Raw genomic sequence first — 23,646 nt, forward strand, 5'->3', positions numbered from 1 at the left:
AATATTGTAAGTGTTAAAGTATTATTTAAGTTCCATATTACAAAACTGCAGTTTGCGCATCAGAACTATTACTGTAATATTGTTGCAACTATGTTTGTGAATTTGTAAGTTGTAAAGTGGTTAGAACAATTCGTGTTTGCACATAATTATATCAATAATGACCTATAAAAAAAATTAAAAGTCACGCGCTCACCTGTTGGCTCTCGAACGTCCACGCGCTGTCTGGTAATGACGCATCAAGCACGTTTAGCGTGTCTGTAAAGTTTGTGGTGCTGCTGGGTTTAATGAGGGTGAGATCACTGAATTCTGACATTGGAGAGAGATAGGAGCCAAAGGACTGACTCTGAGACATCATGTCTCCTCCCAGAACCTCCACATACTTAATGGGCCCGTCAGTGTTGAGCTGGATCTGCAGGTTTCTGTTGGGGGTTTTGTATTCAGAGTTTGTCCTCCTGATACAACAGCTAGAACTTCCGATGCTGCTTCTAACGCATTTCACAATCAAAGTAAATAGTGTCAACACAGATAAAAGTGACACGGTGCCTAAAGAGATTACCAAATACAAAGTGATTTTGCCGCTTTTCTTTTTGTTGTTATCTTCTGTAGTTTTCATACTATAATCCGAGATTGGCTCATGAAAGCCGTCCTCTATCAGTATATCCACTGTGACTGTGGTGGACTGGATCAGTTCTCCATTATCCTTTATTTCTATCAGCAGTCTCTGGGAGGAGTCATCGTGCTCTGAAACAGCGCGTTTAATCCTCACTTCTCCTGTATGTAAATTGACACTGAACAGAGACGCGTCCGTGGCCTCCGCGAGCCTGTAGAACAGCCAGGCGTTATGACCCGAGTCCGAGTCCACTGCTGTTACCTTAGTAACGAGATGTCCGGCTTTAGCAGAACGGGGCATCCTCTGATGAGAGACAGACCCCATGGATGTGGACGGGTAAATGACAGCAGGTGCGTTATCGTTCTGGTCCGAAATAAACACGTGAACAGTTGTGTTGCTGCTCAGAGATGGAGAGCCCTGATCTTTAGCTTGAACGAGGATCTGAAACACTTTCATTTTCTCGTAGTCGAATGACAGCATGCTAAATATACTTCCGTTTTCTGAGTTTATATAGACATAAGAAGATACAGGAGCATCCTGAACCTTAGAGTCCAAAATGGAGTACGATATTTTGGCATTTTCGCCTAAGTCTGGGTCATGGGCGGAGACTGAGCACAATATTGAGTCATGAGCGCTGTTTTCTCTTGCGTAAACCGTGTAATACTTCTCAGCGAACATTGGAGGATTGTCATTTACGTCTGAGATTCCGATTGTGACTGTTTTTCCACTAGATAGCGGTGGTGAACCGGCATCAACTGCTTTCAGTTCAATTTTATATTCAGAATAAGTCTCTCTGTCTAAAGGACCGTTGGTAAGTAGTGCGTAATGATTGGAAATTGTAGGGTTTAATCTAAACGGTGTCCCAGGGACCAACGTAAGTTTAACTTTACCGTTCTCTCCTAAATCTGCATCTTTTGTACTAATTAAAGAAACGACAGTGCCATTCGAGGAGTTCTCAGCAATCGGACTTGAGAGGGAAGTAATAATTATGTCAGGTGCGTTGTCATTTACATCATTAACCTTTATCTTTACACTGCAGTGGCCCTCCATTTGAGGATTTCCTTTGTCCTTTGCAACTATATCAAATTTATGTAGGCTTGCTGTTTCATGATCCAGCTGTCCTTTTACTGTGATGACACCAGTTTGTTGATTAATATGAAACAATGCTGTATCTGATGTTTGGTCTGCAAAGAAATATTCAATCTCTCCATTTAACCCTTCGTCTAAATCTATAGCCTTAACTCTGATCATTTCTTTATGACTCGATTCGTTTTCATCAACAACAGTCTCGTAAAATGTTTTTTCAAATTCAGGAGCATTGTCGTTAATATCCAAAACGACTACAGTGATCTCACATGTTCCCGTGCGCACTGGATTCCCTCCGTCAGCAGCTGTCAGTATTAGCTTATGAATAGCCTGTTTTTCTCGGTCAAGAGATTGTTTTAGTACAAGTTCTGGAATTTTGACTGCATCTTGAGTTTTCACGTTTAAAGCAAAATTATCATTATTGCTCAAACTGTATGATTTCAAAGAATTGGACTGTACATCTGAGTCAATAGCGCTCTCTAAGAGGAATTTTGCTCCTGAATTACTAGATTCTGGAATATTCAATAAACGCTCTTTAGATTTAAAATTGGGCGTGTTGTCATTAATATCTTGTACTTCAATCTCAACCCGATGCATCTGCAGAGGATTCTCTAAAACGGCTTGAAGAGGCAAAACACACGGTACGTTGTATCCACATAAACCCTCTCTATCAATTCTCTCATTCACAATAAGATCACCCTTTTCCACATCCACGGCAAAATACTGCTTACCAGTCTCAGATGCTATTTGTAGTTTACGATCTATAATCTTAGATATATCCAAACCGAGGTCTTTAGCGATATTTCCGACCACAGATCCCTCTCTTAGTTCTTCTGGAATTGTGTATCGAATCTGCGCCTCTATTGTACTCCAAGGAAGAATAAAGACACAGCACCACCAAATACTCCTCAAAACGAATAGAGATTCCATCATCTCCGGTTCCAAGCTTTTGACGATTTATCCAAGTTTTCTAAAGATTTCAAAATATTCACAATTACATAATCCCAGAAAGTATGTTGATTGCATGTTCCTATTTAGTGTAAGAGGTCCTTTTGATAAAAATGAGTATTTCATGCATGCGTTCTCTGCGCTCAGAGCTCAGAAAGATGCCACATCAGTGGGAGGGAGTGGATCTCTTTGTCCAAGTCTGTATCTCATTGGTCGACTGTACATTTCTCTTCCACCAATCTAATTCTTAAAATATAAAGGGCTTAAAGGGCTAGTACGAGTAAGGCAAGTCAAAGTATATAATAATCATCATCATTATTAATAATACATGTATTGCTGTTATGTATGATGATGATGATTATCTTCTACTATCCTCTATCGTGTGTGTGTGTGTGTGCGTGCGTGTGTGTGCATCTATTGTGTGTGCGCTTCTATTATCTAAAACAGAACTGCTTTAAAAAGAGCATGAACGTGTGCCGTCATGTGGCGACAGTGAGAAGCGCAGCAGTACCGACGTTTGAGCAGGTGCGTGCATTGCTGTGTGTGGAGGTTATTGATGAAAGCGCATAATGATTCTAAATTTTAATAAAATCAACTGCCGTTTTTAGAAATATTAACGTTTTGTTATAATTATCGCCTTTAAAAATAAAAGAATTACATTAACATTTATGTTAGTGGTTTAAATGCTCTTTATCCGAACAAGACTGCATGATCCTCTTGCAACAAAGGACTCAACCATGAGCAGGGGAGACCGCAAGCGCAGCAGAGTGAAGTGAGAGTTTCAGCACCACTTGAGTGGACAGCGCCACACAGGCGGCCTGTTCCTGCAGCTGCACTTGTATGCTCAAAGTAACCATTACAAAGCTGTTTGTCTTTTTATCTTCTTACATGTCAGCATGAGGTCCCTGAAAAATATTTTTACGTCGGTTGGGATCATCAGAAGAAATTAATGCTTGAATAAACGTCCAGAATACATTTGTTTACTCACCTGTTTTTTTTTTTTTTTTTCATTGTAACAGCATCAGTTAAGTTACAAAAAACATTTTTCCTCTGTTATTGCGTTTTTAGCACTGACAGTGTCCCAGACACTGGACTTTGTACTATGAGTGTTGTTCATGTGTTGCATTTGGAATCAAAATGACAATACATGTCTGGCTAACATATTAGGCAAACAAATTTGGTACAACAGGGTTAAAAGTTCCATTCAATGAACATGACAGTCATATTATTACTCTTTATTTAATTTTAACTGACAGTGTATTTCAAAATACAAGAAATATAAAGGCAGCTAGAGAGGCCTTTCACCTATTATTGTAGATAAATGCCCCACATACTGTGCATAAGGCCACAGGGCAGACTATATTGATAATGGGGCAGTAGTGATAAATCAAAATTTGTCACGATATGCAACTATATTTGATATTGCAATCCAATATTTAAGTAATACAATGAAATATTGAATCATAACACATCATTTTGTCTAAAATATTTGATCATAATTTCAGGGATTTTCATTAGCTACACAGTTTTTAAAATGTGCATGTAATGACTTCATGTATTAGGACAATTTGGCAGTGCGTATAGTGACAAGCAAGTGTTCTTGTTGTCGTTGTTCGTCATTTAGAGAGAAATCAAATGTGCATTGAGCCAAATTTGACCCTACATATGAAAAAAACAACACACATTTGCCTCCTCCAATTAAAATTTCATAAGAAATAGCTGACTTCGTTCATATGTACTAAGCATTGCATTTCAAAGGCATTAACACATTTTTAACAGAAAAGGGAATTTGTTCTTACCTTTTTTGGTGAAAGCCAGGTGAAGAGGTGGAATGTAGCAGACAAAAGAGAAGAGAGAAAAAAGAGACAAAAAACATGGTTAGTAGTATTTTTTGTGTGAGTGTTTATGTTTGTATATATAAATACTATTTATACATTAATTATAATGTTTTATCATAATTATTTGTGTGTGGAATAGATGTTTTATCATCTCTGCTTCTAAAGGAGACAAGGATGAATATGTCAGTATGCAATCACAACAAATGCCAAAATCAATCGTTTTACTAATGGTAATTGTGCAATATACAATAATAAAAAAAAAGATATATGGATAGTGATGACACTTACAATGGTAAACACTTCTACTGAGCACAAGAGGGAGCATGGGAGAGCCAGAAAGGGGGGTGTACTGACTCTTTGGCTTCAAGAGTACCCCCCTTACACAAAAACAACCCCCCAAGGAAGAAATGGAATGGTCTGGCTCAGTCTGTTGTCATGGAAACACATGTTGTCAAGGGAGTAATATGTGCGTTAAAGGAGAGAGAGAGAATATGGATATGCGTATCTGTAGGTGGTGTGGGTTGTGTTCAAGCTGTCTGAATAAACAGAAGCAGGCATGTAAAGGAAAAGAAAATAAGAAGGATTTTTAAGCACTGCATATAAACCTTTATATTACATATGTAAGGACATGCACATGTGTGCACTAAAATCAAAAATATACAATATAATTTTTGACTTATTGACAGTATCGCTGTTTGCAGCTCGTATGTAGGCACATACAGACACAAGCAGCTTTGAGGAGGCAAAAGCAGGACAAAGAATCTCACTGCAGAGAGAAAAGGCCCCTCATTCCCCCCTGGCTGAGAGTCAGCATTCTCACAAACACCAGCACAGATTTCATGTGCTGTCTGAGCTTTACTCACATTGATCCTGCACTTCTAATTTGATAAAAAAAAAATCACTGTAGTACATCTGTACTGATCACACCATTTTACTGCAACGGAAGAGATCACTATGATAAACAAATTACTATGCTAGTTCACTCTTCTGTATTTTGTTTGTGACCCCCCCCCCCCCCCCCCCCCTCATTAAATGTAAACAAAATGATGCATTGTACTATATGAATGTGTTTTACAGTTTACACTTTTCTGCAATTAAACTGGGAAATATACATTTTTTGGCATATGGAAAACGACTCCACAAGGGATTGTTTTTCTTTTTTTCAATATAAATGTAATATTTATGAGATCTGGGCAGTGGACCTTAGAGACAGGATTAGAGCTTCAGCTGTGACACACATTTGATGTGTTTCAGATATCTGGCTGCACGCTCACTGCAGAGAAGCCACTCCTAGCTTCTGTAAGAGTTTAATGCAGAACCCACACATTTAGCAACTGTAATATTAGAGAAATCACCCTATGATGCTCATCATGAATCATTAAGAGCAGGGCTGTCCAAACTTGGTCCTGAAGGGCCGGTGTCCTGCAGAGTTTAGCTCCAACTTGCCTCTACACACCTGCATGGAAGTTTCTAGTATGCCTAAGAGCTTGATTAGATGCTTCAGGTGTGTTTAATTAGGGTTGGAGCTAAACTCTGCAGGACACGGGCCCTCCAGGACCGAGTTTGGACAGCCCTGATTAAGATGATTAAGGGGGATGATTTAAAATTTGGATGCACTAAATACACAATTATGTTATTGACAACAAAGCAGAAATATTCAGAGGAATAGCCCATTCAGTCCTTTACTTTCCATAGGAGGTTTATGCTTGGATAGAAGCAAGGGTTTGTTATTCCTGTTTTTCTATTTATTCTCATATAAAGACAGTTTGTAGCAGAATGTATTCAGCACTGAGGAACAGAGAGAATTGATTGAAAGAAAATCCAAGCAGTAGATTGAGTATTGGATGTCCTCATTTTATACACGTCATTTAACTTAACAATCATCTGACAACTAGTTTTGGATTAAAAAACCCACAAAAACTGGATTTTCATTATGTAATATCAGGCTATCATAAATCCGAGCTGATGACAGAAATATATGCTTGTATCTGATACAGACTATGGACAGTACTATGGCATAATGAGTCATTTTGATTGTGTTTCAAAAAATGTAGCACAAGTTCAAAACTTATAAATGTGATAAAAAAAAGCACATTCTGCATCACTCAATGCCTTTTAAAAAACACCTCAATGTTTTAAACTTGCAGAAATCACAACAAGAAATAGCAGCAATGGCAGAGGAATATTTGCAGTATTAAAAAGCCCTGACATATGATCCATAACTGAAGCTCCACGTGAACAGGGAAAAGTATAACGGGAGCAATCATTGAAGCAATTATTATGGCAAATCCAGCTAAAGCCTGGACAACTGTATGACTGAATTACCTGTCAAAATCTCACAGTAGTGTAATTCCTTTTTTTATGTTGTATTCAATGTTGCATTAAAGTGGCCACACAAAACTTGTAAAAAATATTTAATGTTTTGCATTGTAATAAAATTGTAATGCATGTATTGCTGTATAGTTGAATAAATGTCACATCATCTCTTCGTGAAAGCCTGAGAAAGACAAAATGTGTCAACACCAAGTAGCAGAGCGTGTGTGGGTGTTTGTGGGTGGAATAGAGTTCACTGTGCACCAATATTGTGACGTATTTGAGAAACTGAACTAGGAGTCTAGTTTCACAAAACAATACATATCAACCTCTGCTAACATATAAGGTTTTTTTTTTTAAGTTAATGACTTGCTGTTTATCTTCAAAAAACAAACAAACAAAAAAATATATAGTACAGCATGCACTTGAAGCTTTAAACTGCTGCTGCTGCAATGAGCACTTATGAGAATCTCACCTCTAAAGTCAGATCATCAACCTCCTGCTCCTCCTTTTCTCTCTGAACTGTTCCCATGCGACTCTGGCTCACCAGTGTGTTCTGACTGTAGGGCCTGACAAACTTCATGTCACTCATCCTTGAATCAGTGGTTCCACACATTTCATAATTATACACGTGCTGCAATGTGCCGTCTGTGTAGACTGGAGGGTAATATGGAATTACAGGTAGGTTTGCCCCAGATTTATAAAATAGCTTACTCTGCCTCCATCTGTAGATTTTCACTGAAATGATTGATATAATTGAGACTATGAAGAGCAGGGAGACCACTGCAAGAGCCAAGATTAAATAAAAAGTCAGGCTGTCGTTATATTGTTTTTCATGTGTAAAGTCTGTGAACTCTGACAGAACTTCGGGAAAGCTGTCAGCCACAGCCACGTTAATGGAGACCACAGCTGAGCGAGAGGGCTGTCCGTTATCCTCCACAACAACAGTCAGTTTTTGTTTGACCGCATCTTTATCAGTCACTTGTCGCACAGTTCTTATTTCTCCATTCTGTAAACCCACTTCAAACAGCGCTCTGTCTGTAGCTTTCTGTAGTTTATAGGAGAGCCAGGCATTCTGTCCAGAGTCCACATCAACAGCCACCACTTTAGTGACCAGATATCCAACATCTGCAGCACGAGGCACAATCTCAGCCACCACAGAAGCACCAGTCTGTACTGGATACAGAACCTGAGGAGCGTTGTCATTCTGATCTCTGATTATAATGTTTACAGTCACGTTGTTGGATAAAGGGGGTGAGCCCCCATCTTGCGCTTTGACTTGCATTTTGAATGATTTCAGTTGTTCGTAATCAAATGATTTTTCTGAATATATCACTCCACTCTCTGAATTTATGGAGATGTAAGAGGCCAGAGGTGCTCCATTCAAATCTCCGTCGATAAGAAAATATGAAATCTTCGCATTTTGCCCCCAGTCCATGTCGACTGCTTTGACAGACAGAATAGTTGTAGATGGAGGGTTATTTTCAGCTATGAAGGCATTATATGATTCCTGCTCAAACTGAGGTGCATGATCATTCACATCAGATATCTTTAGGTTCAAAATCTCTTTACTTGAAAGAGGTGGCTTTCCCCCATCTACAGCAGTTATAGTGATATTATGCTCTGCTGTTTGTTCCCTGTCTAGTTCTGAGTCTGTCACCAGGTTGTAATAATTAGTTAACGAAGATATGATTTTAAATGGAGAGTTTAAATCAATTGAACATGTAATCTTACTGTTGTCACCAGAATCCAGATCCTGGACATTTATCATTGCTATAACAGTTCCAGGTGCTGCGTCTTCAGATACTGCACTGGAAAAAGACATTATTGTAATTTTGGGCATGTTATCGTTTACGTCAATTACGTCAATAATTATTTCACTGGAGTCAGTCAAACCTCCGTGATCTTTAGCTTTGACTTTGACTGTAAACTGTTTATGTTTTTCATAATCTATATCACCTATGACTTTAACCTCGCCAGAATCTGCATCGATGGAGAACAAAGCTTTCACTGTAGATGTCGCGTGCTCAAAATAGTACTGAATACCCTGACTAGACTCGTCAGCATCCGTTGCACTGATTTTTGTTACGATTGTAGTTTTAGGAGCATTTTCAACAATTGATGTTTTATAAGACGCCTGGCTAAACACAGGCGCATTATCATTTCCATCAAGAACAATAATATTAATCTGCACAGTTGCAGATCTTTGTGGTTTTCCACCATCGAAAGCCGTCAAAATCAAATTATGATGCTGCTTCTTTTCTCTGTCGAGAGGAGAATGAAGAACCATCTCGACGTTTTTGTTACCACCAGCGCTATTCTGAACATTAAGCTTAAAATGATCGGTGGGTTGAAGAGTATATTTCTGTAGCGAGTTCACTCCCACATCTGGATCTATTGCGCTCTCTAATGGAAATCGCGCACCTAGAACCGCTAATTCGCTGATTTCTTGCTCAATTTTAGATTTTGGAAAAACTGGACTGTTGTCATTGATGTCTTCTATGTCAACTGTAACTCGATAAAGCTCCATAGGATTCTCTAAAATGACATCAAAACTGACACTGCAGGCAGATATCTCTCCGCATAGCTCTTCTCTGTCTATTTTATTTTTAACTACCAGATGCCCGTTCTCCTTATCCAGTCCAACGTACTCGCTGCTGTCTGCGGTGAAAACACGCGCTTTTCCTGAAATCAGTCTCTTGGGCTCAAGCCCGAGGTCCGAGGCAATGTTTCCAACAAACGAGCCCACTGGCATTTCCTCAGGTATAGAATAACGAATCTGTCCGGCCACGCGAGTGGAAAGTAAAGCCAACGCACACGCTGTATAGAAGAAAAGCGATCCATAATGCCAGCCTTTTCCTCCAGACTCCATTTTTGTTCAACAAATATCGAGCTGAAGCATTAAAAGCAAAATGTGTGATTAATTAATTATATGGTTCAAGCAAACTGCGTCTTCTTGTGGGTAATCAACCTGGAGACGAATCTGATGGCTCTCTGTTATGTAGCATCCAATGTTAGCAGTTGGTGATGTCAGAATTATGCCATTGGATTAGGTTTTGTTAAAGAAAGAGATAAACACGCACACACACGCCAGAAAGGCTATATAGGTTGAACAGCGGCACTTACAGTCCAAATACAGCATTACAGAATAGTCACTTATTCGAGGAAAAATATAGGCCTATACATAAAAAAAAATATGATCAAGAATAAAAAAAAAGTAAAAAATTCCATATATGAAGTTACACATTGGGTTATGAAACATGGCATAAAAATAAAAGGGCAAAGTGGGAGGGGATAGAGGTGGTTTTGACATGTTTCACAAGTCAAAGAACCTCAAACATTGTGAGAGACTGGGGAGATTTTTAGTTGAATTATGTACAGAGGTGAAATCATTTGATATGCCCCTGTGGTGATCCAATAATGCATATTAAATTAATGTAAATGAGAAAATGTGTATACCCGGATTTAGCATGTTTTCCTCCTTCATTTATATAACATGAACTCAAAATGTTACCTAAATGAAAAAAAAAAAGTAGTGTCATGTCTCAGCAGAAGAGCAAGGCTTTAAAACGACTTTGCATTTATTTCTACTGGACACACAAACACTGCACAAAAAAAATGAGATGATATAAATTGGCCCCAAAAAGTATTTAAACTGTTTTGGACACCTGCTTCACACTAAAAACATAAGAATATTATTGCATTAAAACATAAAAATAAAAATCTAAACAAATATTTGCCAGCAAATTATTTTGGAGCTCTTCTCAGAACTAAGTTTACTTTTCTGAGGCACGTTTTAAATTTATTTTTAACTGACTAGTCATAAGCTCATTATTTATTGCTTCATAGTTTGAATCCTAAGAAACTTTTTAATTGAAAAGGGTGTTTGTGCTTTATTACTAGTAAATGCCATTTGCTCTTATTGTTATAGACCATACACATTTTGAATTATGTCTTAAAGTGTCCAAATATAATTTGGGGCCACTGCATAAATGACACAATTGTGAGTGACTAACATGCATATGCAAACTCTCTATTTCGTTTATTTATTGTTAGTTTATCATTTCTGTAATTATTCAATATTTTATTTCTTCCAACTCCTAGAAGATAATTTATAGATAAGTAATATATTACAAAAAAAAAAAAAATGTAATTTGTAGTATATAAACAGGAAAATTATTTAAAAGTTTGAAACACACAGCACAATAAAAATGCTATAGATGTACAACATTATCTGGTCTCCATTACTTATTAAATCCAATGGAAGCCTGATGAGATGATTTTAAAACATCAAACAAGGTCTCACCTCTAAATTCAAGTCATCAACCTCCTGCTCCTTCTTTTCTCTCTGAACTGTTCCCATGCGACTCTGGCTCACCAGTGTGTTCTGACTGTAGGGCCTGGCAAACTTCATGTCACTCATCCTTGAATCAGTGGTTCCACACATTTCATAATTATACACGTGCTGTAATGTGCCGTCTGTGTAGACTGGAGGGTAATATGGAATTACAGGTAGATTTGCCCCGGATTTATAAAGTATCTTATTCTGCCTCCATCTGTAGATTTTGACTGAAATGATTGATATAATTGAGACTATGAAGAGCAGGGAGACCACTGCAAGAGCCAAGATTAAATAAAAAGTCAAACTGTTGTTATGTTGTTTTTCATGTGTAAAGTCTGTGAACTCTGACATCCCTTCGGGAAAGCTGTCAGCCACAGCCACATTAATGGAGACCACAGCTGAGCGAGAGGGCTGTCCGTTATCCTCCACAACAACAGTCAGTGTTTGTTTGACCGCATCTTTATCAGTCACTTGTCGCACAGTTCTTATTTCTCCATTCTGTAAACCCACTTCAAACAGCGCTCTGTCTGTAGCTTTCTGTAGTTTATAGGAGAGCCAGGCATTCTGTCCAGAGTCCACATCAACAGCCACCACTTTAGTGACCAGATATCCAACATCTGCAGCACGAGGCACAATCTCAGCCACCACAGAAGCGCCAGTCTGTACTGGATACAGAACCTGAGGAGCGTTGTCATTCTCATCTTGGATTATAATGTTTACAGTCACGTTGTTGGATAAAGGAGGTGAGCCCCCATCTTGTGCTTTGACTTGCATTTTGAATGATTTCAGTTGTTCGTAATCAAATGATTTTTCTGAATATATCACTCCACTCTCTGAATTTATGGAGATGTAAGAGGCCAGAGGTGCTCCATTCAAATCTCCATCGATAAGAAAATATGAAACCTTCGCATTTTGCCCCCAGTCCATGTCGACTGCTTTGACAGTCAAAATAGTTGTAGATGGAGGGTTATTTTCAGCTATGAAGGCATTATATGATTCCTGCTCAAACTGAGGTGCATGATCATTCACATCAGATATCTTTAGGTTCAAAATCTCTTTACTTGAAAGAGGTGGCTTTCCCCCATCTACAGCAGTTATAGTGATATTATACTCTGCTGTTTGTTCCCTGTCTAGTTCTGAGTCTGTCACCAGGTTGTAATAATTAGTTAACGAAGATATGATTTTAAATGGAGAGTTTAAATCAATTGAACATGTAATCTTACTGTTGTCACCAGAATCCAGATCCTGGACATTTATCATTGCTATAACAGTTCCAGGTGCTGCGTCTTCAGATACTGCACTGGAAAAAGACATTATTGTAATTTTGGGCGTGTTATCGTTTACGTCAATTACGTCAATAATTATTTCACTTGAGTCAGTCAAACCTCCGTGATCTTTAGCTCTGACCTTGATTTTAAACTGTTTATGTTTTTCATAATCTATATCACCTATGACTTTAACCTCCCCATAATCTGCATCGATGGAGAACAAAGCTTTCACTGTAGATGTCGCGTGCTCAAAATAGTACTGAATACCCTGACTAGACTCGTCAGCATCCGTTGCACTGATTTTTGTTACGATTGTAGTTTTAGGAGCATTTTCAACAATTGATGTTTTATAAGACGCCTGGCTAAACACAGGCGCATTATCATTTCCATCAAGAACAATAATATTAATCTGCACAGTTGCAGATCTTTGTGGTTTTCCACCATCGAAAGCCGTCAAAATCAAATTATGATGCTGCTTCTTTTCTCTGTCGAGAGGAGAATGAAGAACCATCTCGACGTTTTTACTACCGTCATCACCATTCTGAACATTAAGCTTAAAATGATCAGTGGGTTGAAGAGTATATTTCTGTAGCGAGTTCACTCCCACATCTGGATCTATTGCGCTCTCTAATGGAAATCGCGCACCTAGAACCGCTAATTCGCTGATTTCTTGCTCAATTTTAGATTTTGGAAAAACAGGACTGTTGTCATTGATGTCTTGTATGTCAACTGTAACTCGATAAAGCTCCATCGGATTCTCTAAAATGACATCAAAACTGACACTGCAGGCAGATATCTCTCCGCATAGCTCTTCTGTCTATTTTATTTTTAACTACCAGATGCCCGTTCTCCTTATCCAGTCCAACGTACTCGCTGCTGTCTGCGGTGAAAACACGCGCTTTTCCTGAAATCAGTCTCTTCGGCTCAAGCCCGAGGTCCGAGGCAATATTTCCAACAAACGAGCCCACTGGCATTTCCTCAGGTATAGAATAACGAATCTGTCCGGCCACGCGAGTGGAAAGTAAAGCCAAACGCACACGCTGTATAGAAGAAAAGCGATCCATAATGCCAGCCTTTTCCTCCAGACTCCATTTTTGATCAACAAATATCGAGCTGAAGCATTAAAAGCAAAATGTGTGATTAATTAATTATATGGTTCAAGCAAACTGCGTCTTCTTGTGGGTAATCAACCTGGAGACGAATCTGATGGCTGTCTGTTATGTAGCATCCAATGTTAGCAGTTGGTGATGTCAGAATTATGCCATTGGATTAGGTTTTGTTAAAGAAAGAGATAAACACGCACACACACGCCAGAAACGCTATATAGGTTGAACAGCGGCACTTACAGTCCAAATACAGCATTACAGAATAGTCACTTATTCGAGGAAAAATATAGGCCTATACATAAAAAAAAATATGATCAAGAATAAAAAAAAGTAAAAAATTCTATATATGAAGTTACACATTGGGTTATGAAACATGGCATAAAAATAAAAGGGCAAAGTGGGAGGGGATAGAGGTGGTTTTGACATGTTTCACAAGTCAAAGAACCTCAAAGATTGTGAGAGACTGGGGAGATTTTTAGTTGAACCAATTATAATTATGTACAGAGGTGAAATCATTTGATATGCCCGTGTGGTGATCCAATAATGCATATTAAATTAATGTAAATGAGAAAATGTGTATACCCGGATTTAGCATGTTTTCCTCCTTCATTTATATAACATGAACTCAAAATTTTACCTAAATGAAAAAAAAAAAAGTAGTGTCATGTCTCAGCAGAAGAGCAAGGCTTTAAAACGACTTTGCATTTATTTCTACTGGACACACAAACACTGCACAAAAAAATGAGATGATATAAATTGGCCCCAAAAAGTATTTAAACTGTTTTGGACACCTGCTTCACACTAAAAACACAAGAATATTATTGCATTAAAACATAAAAATAAAAATCTAAACAAATATTTGCCAGCAAATTATTTTGGAGCTCTTCTCAGAACTAAGTTTACTTTTCTGAGGCACGTTTTAAATTTATTTTTAACTGACTAGTCATAAGCTCATTATTTATTGCTTCATAGTTTGAAACCTAAGAAACTTTTTCATTGAAAAGGGTGTTTGTGCTTTATTACTAGTAAATGCCATTTGCTCTTATTGTTATAGACCATACACATTTTGAATTATGTCTTAAAGTGTCCAAATATAATTTGGGGCCACTGCATAAATGACACAATTGTGAGTGACTAACATGCATATGCAAACTCTCTATTTCGTTTATTTATTGTTAGTTTATCATTTCTGTAATTATTCAATATTTTATTTCTTCCAACTCCTAGAAGATAATTTATAGATAAGTAATATATTACAAAAAAAAAACTGTAATTTGTAGTATATAAACAGGAAAATTATTTAAAAGTTTGAAACACACAGCACAATAAAAATGCTATAGATGTACAACATTATCTGGTCTCCATTACTTATTAAATCCAATGGAAGCCTGATGAGATGATTTTAAAACATCAAACAAGGTCTCACCTCTAAATTCGAGTCATCAACCTCCTGCTCCTTCTTTTCTCTCTGAACTGTTCCCATGCGACTCTGGCTCACCAGTGTGTTCTGACTGTAGGGCCTGGCAAACTTCATGTCACTCATCCTTGAATCAGTGGTTCCACACATTTCATAATTATACACGTGCTGTAATGTGCCGTCTGTGTAGACTGGAGGGTAATATGGAATTACAGGTAGATTTGCCCCGGATTTATAAAGTATCTTATTCTGCCTCCATCTGTAGACTTTGACTGAAATGATTGATATAATTGAGACTATGAAGAGCAGGGAGACCACTGCAAGAGCCAAGATTAAATAAAAAGTCAAACTGTTGTTATGTTGTTTTTCATGTGTAAAGTCTGTGAACTCTGACATCCCTTCGGGAAAGCTGTCAGCCACAGCCACATTAATGGAGACCACAGCTGAGCGAGAGGGCTGTCCGTTATCCTCCACAACAACAGTCAGTTTTTGTTTGACCGCATCTTTATCAGTCACTTGTCGCACAGTTCTTATTTCTCCATTCTGTAAACCCACTTCAAACAGCGCTCTGTCTGTAGCTTTCTGTAGTTTATAAGAGAGCCAGGCATTCTGTCCAGAGTCCACATCAACAGCCACCACTTTAGTGACCAGATATCCAACATCTGCAGCACGAGGCACAATCTCAGCCACCACAGAAGCACCAGTCTGTACTGGATACAGAACCTGAGGAGCGTTGTCATTCTCATCTTGGATTATAATGTTTACAGTCACGTTGTTGGATAAAGGAGGTGAGCCCCCATCTTGTGCTTTGACTTGCATTTTGAATGATTTCAGTTGTTCGTAATCAAATGATTTTTCTGAATATATCACTCCACTCTCTGAATTTATGGAGATGTAAGAGGCCAGAGGTGCTCCATTCAAATCTCCATCGATAAGAAAATATGAAACCTTTGCATTTTGCCCCCAGTCCATGTCGACTGCTTTGACAGTCAGAATAGTTGTAGATGGAGGGTTATTTTCAGCTATGAAGGCATTATATGATTCCTGCTCAAACTGAGGTGCATGATCATTCACATCAGATATCTTTAGGTTCAAAATCTCTTTACTTGAAAGAGGTGGCTTTCCCCCATCTACAGCAGTTATAGTGATATTATACTCTGCTGTTTGTTCCCTGTCTAGTTCTGAGTCTGTCACCAGGTTGTAATAATTAGTTAACGAGGATACGATTTTAAATGGAGAGTTTAAATCAATTGAACATGTAATCTTACTGTTGTCACCAGAATCCAGATCCTGGACATTTATCATTGCTATAACAGTTCCAGGTGCTGCGTCTTCAGATACTGCACTGGAAAAAGACATTATTGTAATTTTGGGCATGTTATCGTTTACGTCAATTACGTCAATAATTATTTCACTGGAGTCAGTCAAACCTCCGTGATCTGAAGCTTTGACTTTGACTGTAAACTGTTTATGTTTTTCATAATCTATATCACCTATGACTTTAACCTCGCCAGAATCTGCATCGATGGAGAACAAAGCTTTCACTGTAGATGTCGCGTGCTCAAAATAGTACTGAATACCCTGACTAGACTCGTCAGCATCCGTTGCACTGATTTTTGTTACGATTGTAGTTTTAGGAGCATTTTCAACAATTGATGTTTTATAAGACGCCTGGCTAAACACAGGCGCATTGTCATTGACATCAAGAACAATAATATTAATCTGCACAGTTGCAGATCTTTGTGGTTTTCCACCATCGAAAGCCGTCAAAATCAAATTATGATGCTGCTTCTTTTCTCTGTCGAGAGGAGAATGAAGAACCATCTCGACGTTTTTGTTACCACCAGCGCTATTCTGAACATTAAGCTTAAAATGATCGGTGGGTTGAAGAGTATATTTCTGTAGCGAGTTCACTCCCACATCTGGATCTATTGCGCTCTCTAATGGAAATCGCGCACCTAGAACCGCCAGTTCGCTTATTTTTTGCTCAATTTTAGATTTTGGAAAAACAGGACTGTTGTCATTGATGTCTTCTATGTCAACTGTAACTCGATAAAGCTCCATCGGATTCTCTAAAATGACATCAAAACTGACACTGCAGGCAGATATCTCTCCGCATAGCTCTTCTCTGTCTATTTTATTTTTAACTACCAGATGCCCGTTCTCCTTATCCAGTCCAACGTACTCGCTGCTGTCTGCGGTGAAAACACGCGCTTTTCCTGAAATCAGTCTCTTCGGCTCAAGCCCGAGGTCCGAGGCAATATTTCCAACAAACGAGCCCACTGGCATTTCCTCAGGTATAGAATAACGAATCTGTCCGGCCACGCGAGTGGAAAGTAAAGCCAACGCACACGCTGTATAGAAGAAAAGCGATCCATAATGCCAGCCTTTTCCTCCAGACTCCATTTTTGATCAACAAACACAGAGCAAAAGCATTAAAAAAGGCAAAATATGCGACTAAATATGCTTCCAACAAATTGCGTCTTCGTTCGTGTTAAAGAACCTGGATGCGAATCTGATGGTGGTCTGTTATGTAGCATCCCTATCTGAATTATGACATTGCTTTGAGTTTCGTTAAAGGTAGGGCTAAAACACACACACCAGAAAGGCAATATAGGTTGAACAGCGGCACTTAGAGCACAAATACAGCACTACAGGATTCACTTAATGGAAAAAAATATATATATACTAAGGACTTAAAAAGAAATTAAATATCCTATATATAAAATCATGCGTTATGTACTTGCATTATGCACAGAACTTGTAAGACTCTGTGTAAAAATATAAACTATTTATGAAAAAGTTCTGGTTTATAATTTATTTTGTGATGAAATAAATGCATATTAAATGACAAAATGTGCATAACGTGATCCAGCGCAATTTAACATTTATATAATATTCACCTTACAAATACTATAAGTATCATGTCTGAACAAGGAAGCAAACTTATGCAAGCATAATTCACAGAATGAACTGTACTTTGACACATTTTATTTTTAGATAACTGGTCATTATTTATTACTTCGAATTTTGAAACTAAAGAAACAACATTTGGTTAAATGTTTTGGTTGAAAAGTGTGTTTTTGATGTAAATGCAAGGTGTTTTGATATTTTGTTTTATAAAGCATTTGCTTTTTTAATTGTGACAATTGTCTAAATACTTTTTGGATTGTGAGGGTAACTAACAGGCATATGCAAACTGCCTGTCATTGTTAATTGTTAGCTTATGATTTATATATCCATGTAATATTTTCTTATTTTCTTTTTCTGGCAATTCTTAAGTCATGGGTGGGTGACCTCTTTAAACTATAAAGGATAATAGTGAGGACATGATATCAAGGTCTGAAACACACATCATAGAAGTACAACACTCTCTTAGTGTCCACTACGTATTGAATCAGTGGAAACCTGATGAGATGATTTTAAAACATCAAACAAGGTCTCACCTCTAAAGTCAGATCATCAACCTCCTGCTCCTTCTTTTCTCTCTGAACTGTTCCCATGCGACTCTGGCTCACCAGTGTGTTCTGACTGTAGGGCCTGAAAAACTTCATGTCACTCATCCTTGAATCAGTGGTTCCACACATTTCATAATTATACACGTGCTGCAATGTGCCGTCTGTGTAGACTGGAGGGTAATATGGAATTACAGGTAGATTTGCCCCAGATTTATAAAATAGCTTACTCTGCCTCCATCTGTAGATTTTCACTGAAATAATTGATATAATTGAGACTGAGGGAGACCACTGCAAGAGCCAAGATTAAATAAAAAGTCAGGCTGTCGTTATATTGTTTTTCATGTGTAAAGTCTGTGAACTCTGACAGCACTTCAGGAAAGCTGTCAGCCACAGCCACGTTAATGGAGACCACAGCTGAGCGAGAGGGCTGCCCGTTATCCTCCACAACAACAGTCAGTTTTTGTTTGACCGCTTCTTTATCAGTCACTTGTCGCACAGTTCTTATTTCTCCATTCTGTAAACCCACTTCAAACAGCGCTCTGTCTGTAGCTTTCTGTAGTTTATAGGAGAGCCAGGCATTCTGTCCAGAGTCCACATCAACAGCCACCACTTTAGTGACCAGATATCCAACATCTGCAGCACGAGGCACAATCTCAGCCACCACAGAAGCACCAGTCTGTACTGGATACAGAACCTGAGGAGCGTTGTCATTCTCATCTTGAATAGTAATTTTCACAGTCACGTTACTGCTGAGCGGAGGAGAGCCTCCATCTTGCGTTTTTACCCGGAAGTGGAAATCTTTCAGCTGTTCATAGTCAAAAGAGCGCACAGCTGTAATCAGTCCGCTGTCAGGATGAACTGACTCATATGATGAGACAGGGACTCCATTAACAGTGCTGTCTTCTAGAATATAAGAAACACGGGCATTCTGATTCCAATTAGCATCACTGGCTTTAACTCTAAATATAATTCCTACATCAGCATCCACAGCTCTCTCTAACATGAATCTCACGCCCGTTACAGCCGATTCGTTGATTTCAAACTCAATTCGCTTTTTCTGGAAAGTAGGTGGATTATCGTTTATATCCGTAATTTCAATCGTAATCGTGTATAATTCCATGGGGTTTTCCAAAATCAACTGAAGGTGCAAAGCGCACGGGGTCGTTTTTGCACAAAGAGACTCGCGATCCATTTTCTCTTTGATGAAGAGCAAGCCAGTTTCTTTATTGAGACCAATATATTCAATATACTCGTATATATGCGAGTTTTTCATGACCTTAGTCTTTGTAAATCCAAGCCCAAATTCTGCGCGATATTTCCCACAGTGGAGCCTTTAGCCATTTCTTCTGGAATTGAGTAACTGACCTGTCCTCGTGCCGAATGAAGCAAGGCGACGGAAAACAATACCGAGTACCACATTACGACACCAGGCATTTTTTTTCTTTGAGATAACCGACAAACCATAGAGGAAAATAAGGTCCTGAACGATTTCGCAGTTCTGTTTTGTAAAGGGAAAGTAGAAATTCAAGTTATTTAATCCGACTCGGTACAGAACGTCGCATCGGTTTCAAAACAATATTGAGCGATCTGGAAGCGTTTCCTATCTCACTGTGAACTGTTAATATGGGCTGACTGGGCATGGTTTAAAATACACACAGACAATGTGCTACTGTACGTTGACAAACAACAGCGGCCCTGTGAGTCTACACCAAGCACTACACATAAAACCACAGCAAACTCATTTTTGAAAAAAAAAAAAAAGAAAAAAAAAACAACGGAAATGGAAAAAAAAAGAATAGTAGTAGTAATGCTATGTAAAGTTCTAGTTATTCTTGCCAAATGGAAAGAAAGAATTTTAGACCATTTTCTAAGACTGCACTATGTCGCTGTCCAAGATGTGGTGCTGAAAGTAATTAAAATTTATATTTTAGCATGACAATTGCTATTAATAAAAAGATCGTGTTAATATATAAGATTAGAATTATTATTATTTTACAAATTTTATTGAACATTGTGATTTTGTTTGTTTTGTTAAGTATAAAGCATTGTTCTTACCAGTGTCGAATATTCACTTCCCAAACCGTTATTTTCCTTGATTGCGTGCTGCATCGTCTCAGTGAAACTCGGGTCCACAACTAAAACGTTCTGTCCACCGAGTGTAGAAAATTTACAGTCACTCTTCCTCGAGTCAGTAGTCATGCACACTTCATAATTATACCCGTGCGGCAGAGTTCCAGTGACTCCTGTGTCTGCGTAATGCGGTGGATAGAACGGAATAACAGGCAGATTGGGCTGATATAAGAAGCGAGATTGTCTCCATCTGTAGATCTTTACAGATATTATGACAACCACACATGTGATAAATAAGAAAGAAACAGCAGCCAGTGCGAGAACTAAATAAAAGGTCAGGTTCTCGTCGTGCTGTTTTTCATGCGTAAAGTCTGTGAACTCTGACATCACTTCGGGAAAGCTGTCAGCCACAGCCACGTTAATGGAGACCACAGCTGAGCGAGACGGCTGTCCGTTATCCTCCACAACAACAGTCAGTTTTTGTTTGACCGCATCTTTATCAGTCACTTGTCGCACAGTTCTTATTTCTCCATTCTGTAAACCCACTTCAAACAGCGCTCTGTCTGTACCTTTCTGTAGTTTATAGGAGAGCCAGGCATTCTGTCCTGAGTCCACATCAACAGCCACCACTTTAGTGACCAGATATCCAACATCTGCAGCACGAGGCACAATCTCAGCCACCACAGAAGCACCAGTCTGTACTGGATACAGAACCTGAGGAGCGTTGTCGTTCTCATCTTGAATAGTAACTTTCACAGTCACGTCACTGCTGAGCGGAGGAGAGCCTCCATCTTGTGCTTTTACCCGGAAGTAAAAATCTTTCAGTTGTTCATAGTCAAAAGAGCGCACAGCTGTAATCAGTCCACTGTCAGGATGAACTGACACATATGATGCGACAGGGACTCCATTAACAGTGCTGTCTTCTAGAATATAAGCAACACGGGCATTCTGATTCCAATCAGCATCACTGGCTTTAACTGTAAATATAGAGAGACCAGGTGTGTTATTCTCCAGCACACAGGCCTCATAGTGACTTTTCTCAAATACAGGAGCATTGTCATTCACATCTGATATCTGCACACGGAGAGAGACACTGCTGGATAGCGCCGGCACTCCCTCATCAGCACATATTACACTGATATTGTACTCAGCTTCTCTCTCTCTGTCCAGTTCCTGCTCTGTTTGCAAGCTGAAGAAATTGCTAGACGGAGAAGTAATAGAAAATGGAATATCGTCGTTTAAGACGCACTGAACCTGACCATTTACACCTGAATCGAGATCATCAACATTTAGCACTGAAACAACAGTACCAGACTTTGACCCTTCAGATACTGAATGGGAACTAGACACAATATTAATACTAGGCGAATTATCATTAATGTCCAGAACATCGACAATTACTTTGCATGCATTAGAGAGTCCTCCTTGATCTTTTGCCTGAATATTAAGTTCATAATGGCCCACTCTTTCATAGTCCATCTGACCGTTTAATATTAATTCACCACTTTTTTCATTAATTAGAAACATGTCGGCCACATTTTTGTTCATTGTGTCAGATATGTTGTATGTCACTACACTGTTGGATCCTTCGTCTGCATCAGACGCGCTCACCACTGTTAATATGGTGCCTTTTGGTGCGTTTTCTGTTATGGTGGTTTTATATATTTTTTGCGTAAAGACAGGAGCATTATCATTATTGTCTAAGACAATTATGTGTATCTGCACAGTGCCAGAGAGCACCGGATCGCCTCCATCAAACGCTTCTAACAACAAAGTAAATGAGCTTTGCGTTTCTCTATCAAGTGGCCTTCCTAAAATCATCTCAACGTTTTTACTACCGTCTGCCTGGTTATGCAATTCAAGCCGGAATTGATTACTCGGTTTAAGCGAGTAATTCTGAAGATCATTTGTTCCTACATCCGCATCGAAAGCTCCTCCGAGCATAAAACCAGCACCCGCTGCCGCCGATTCGCTGATCTCAAATCTAAAGTCCTTTTTCTCGAAACTGGGAGCGTTATCATTTATATCCGTGATTTCGATTGTAATCGTGAAGAATTCCATCGGGTTGTCCAAAATCATTTGAAGATGCAAAGCACACGGTGTTGTTTTTGCACAAAGAGATTCGCGATCCATTTTCTCTCTGATAAGCAGCAACCCATTGTTTCTATTCAGTTCGATGTATTCCGTGCTGTCTCTTGTATAAATTCTCGCTTTTCCTGACTTCAGTCGTTGTAAATCCAAGCCTAAATCCTGAGCAATATTTCCCACAATCGATCCCTTTGCCATTTCTTCAGGAATCGAGTAACTGACTTGCCCTCGCGCTATGTGAACCAGGAGAGTCAAAAACAGCATCGAGCGTCTTATCATTGCATCAGACATTGTCTCAGTTGCACCGATGATCGAATAAGAAATAACAATCTATGAGTGTACCCTTTAAGCGTATAAATGACATGAAAATGTATTGACTTGAATTATAGATTGTACCCGACTACTTGTTTTCTACAGAAAATCCGTGCAAGAAAATAATATCCGAGGTGGTAGCTTTTCTCTCTTTCTCTCTGATATCATGTGATGCTGGGGGAGTGTCTGCAAAATACACAGTTTCTCCTCCATTTGTCGACTAACAGCGGCCCTCTGAGTGTAAATTAGGAATTGCAAATCAAGCTTATGTATTTATGCCTAAAGAGAATTTTAGCAACGACGTGTATTGTTTTCTAGGCCTATTTGTCACTCATTTAAAACCAGTCATCTGAATTTCCCAATTATCAAATAAATGACTATGTTGTAATCAGAAAGGCAAAAGTTAAGAATAAATGTAAAGGTATTTTAGCAAAAGTATAATAATTCCAATCAAATCACATAATGAAGACCACAGTCCTCTGTTTAATAGTAGCAGACAACTTCACATGAGGCTCTGTTCAATAAAGTGGTGCTGAAAGGTGTCAAAATGCCTCTGCATTGTACCAAAGTAATTCCGTATTTTCCAATATTTCACATTCTTATGTATTTATTTCACGCAGCCTACATACAAAATATGAAGCTTAATCCAATGCAATCTTATTGCGACTCATTGGTCCACCACTAACGCTCTTTCGACTACATAAAAAAAGAGGGAAAAAGAGGACAATTCTCTGAGTCTTACAACACATCAAATTTGCAAGAACAAATTTTGTGACCGTCATGCACACTT

At 38.6% G+C, this 23,646-nt stretch overlaps 2 protein-coding genes and 1 pseudogene across 9 annotated transcripts in view; all 3 read right to left on the reverse strand.

Annotated features, from left to right (window-relative positions):
• The window catches only part of LOC306864524 (protocadherin gamma-C5-like), a gene marked incomplete at its 5' end in the record, with an annotated part of 71,270 nt that overhangs the window by 33,527 nt on the left and 14,097 nt on the right, over nt 1-23,646 (reverse strand). The window contains one exon of one of the 7 annotated variants that reach the window (XM_079408595.1): nt 20,442-23,022. The exons of 2 other annotated variants lie outside the window; for them this stretch is intronic. In XM_079408595.1, the coding sequence (XP_079264721.1) occupies nt 20,442-22,835 (2,394 nt within the window). Of the gene's footprint in view, nt 1-193; nt 2,627-7,270; nt 9,839-20,441; nt 23,023-23,646 lie in introns of those variants that run through there. 4 more of the 7 variants (XM_079408603.1, XM_079408593.1, XM_079408602.1 and 1 more) reach the window with 4 other exon arrangements.
• Nucleotides 9,733-17,334, reverse strand: LOC306864394 (protocadherin gamma-A3-like; the record flags this gene model as incomplete). The annotated part of the gene is made up of 5 exons (XM_079408401.1): nt 9,733-9,789; nt 11,102-11,219; nt 11,487-12,946; nt 13,242-13,445; nt 14,938-17,334. The coding sequence occupies 5 exons, from the start codon at nt 17,332-17,334 to the stop codon at nt 9,733-9,735; spliced, it is 4,236 nt and encodes a 1,411-aa protein (XP_079264527.1).
• On the reverse strand, nt 18,351-19,578 carry LOC306864395 (protocadherin gamma-A6-like; annotated as a pseudogene). Its single transcript has one exon. The product of its transcript is annotated as a protocadherin gamma-A6-like (transcript).

The sequence above is a fragment of the Barbus barbus genome (genome assembly GCF_936440315.1).
Source record: "Barbus barbus genome assembly, chromosome: 45".
Classification (NCBI taxonomy): Eukaryota; Metazoa; Chordata; class Actinopteri; order Cypriniformes; family Cyprinidae; genus Barbus; species Barbus barbus.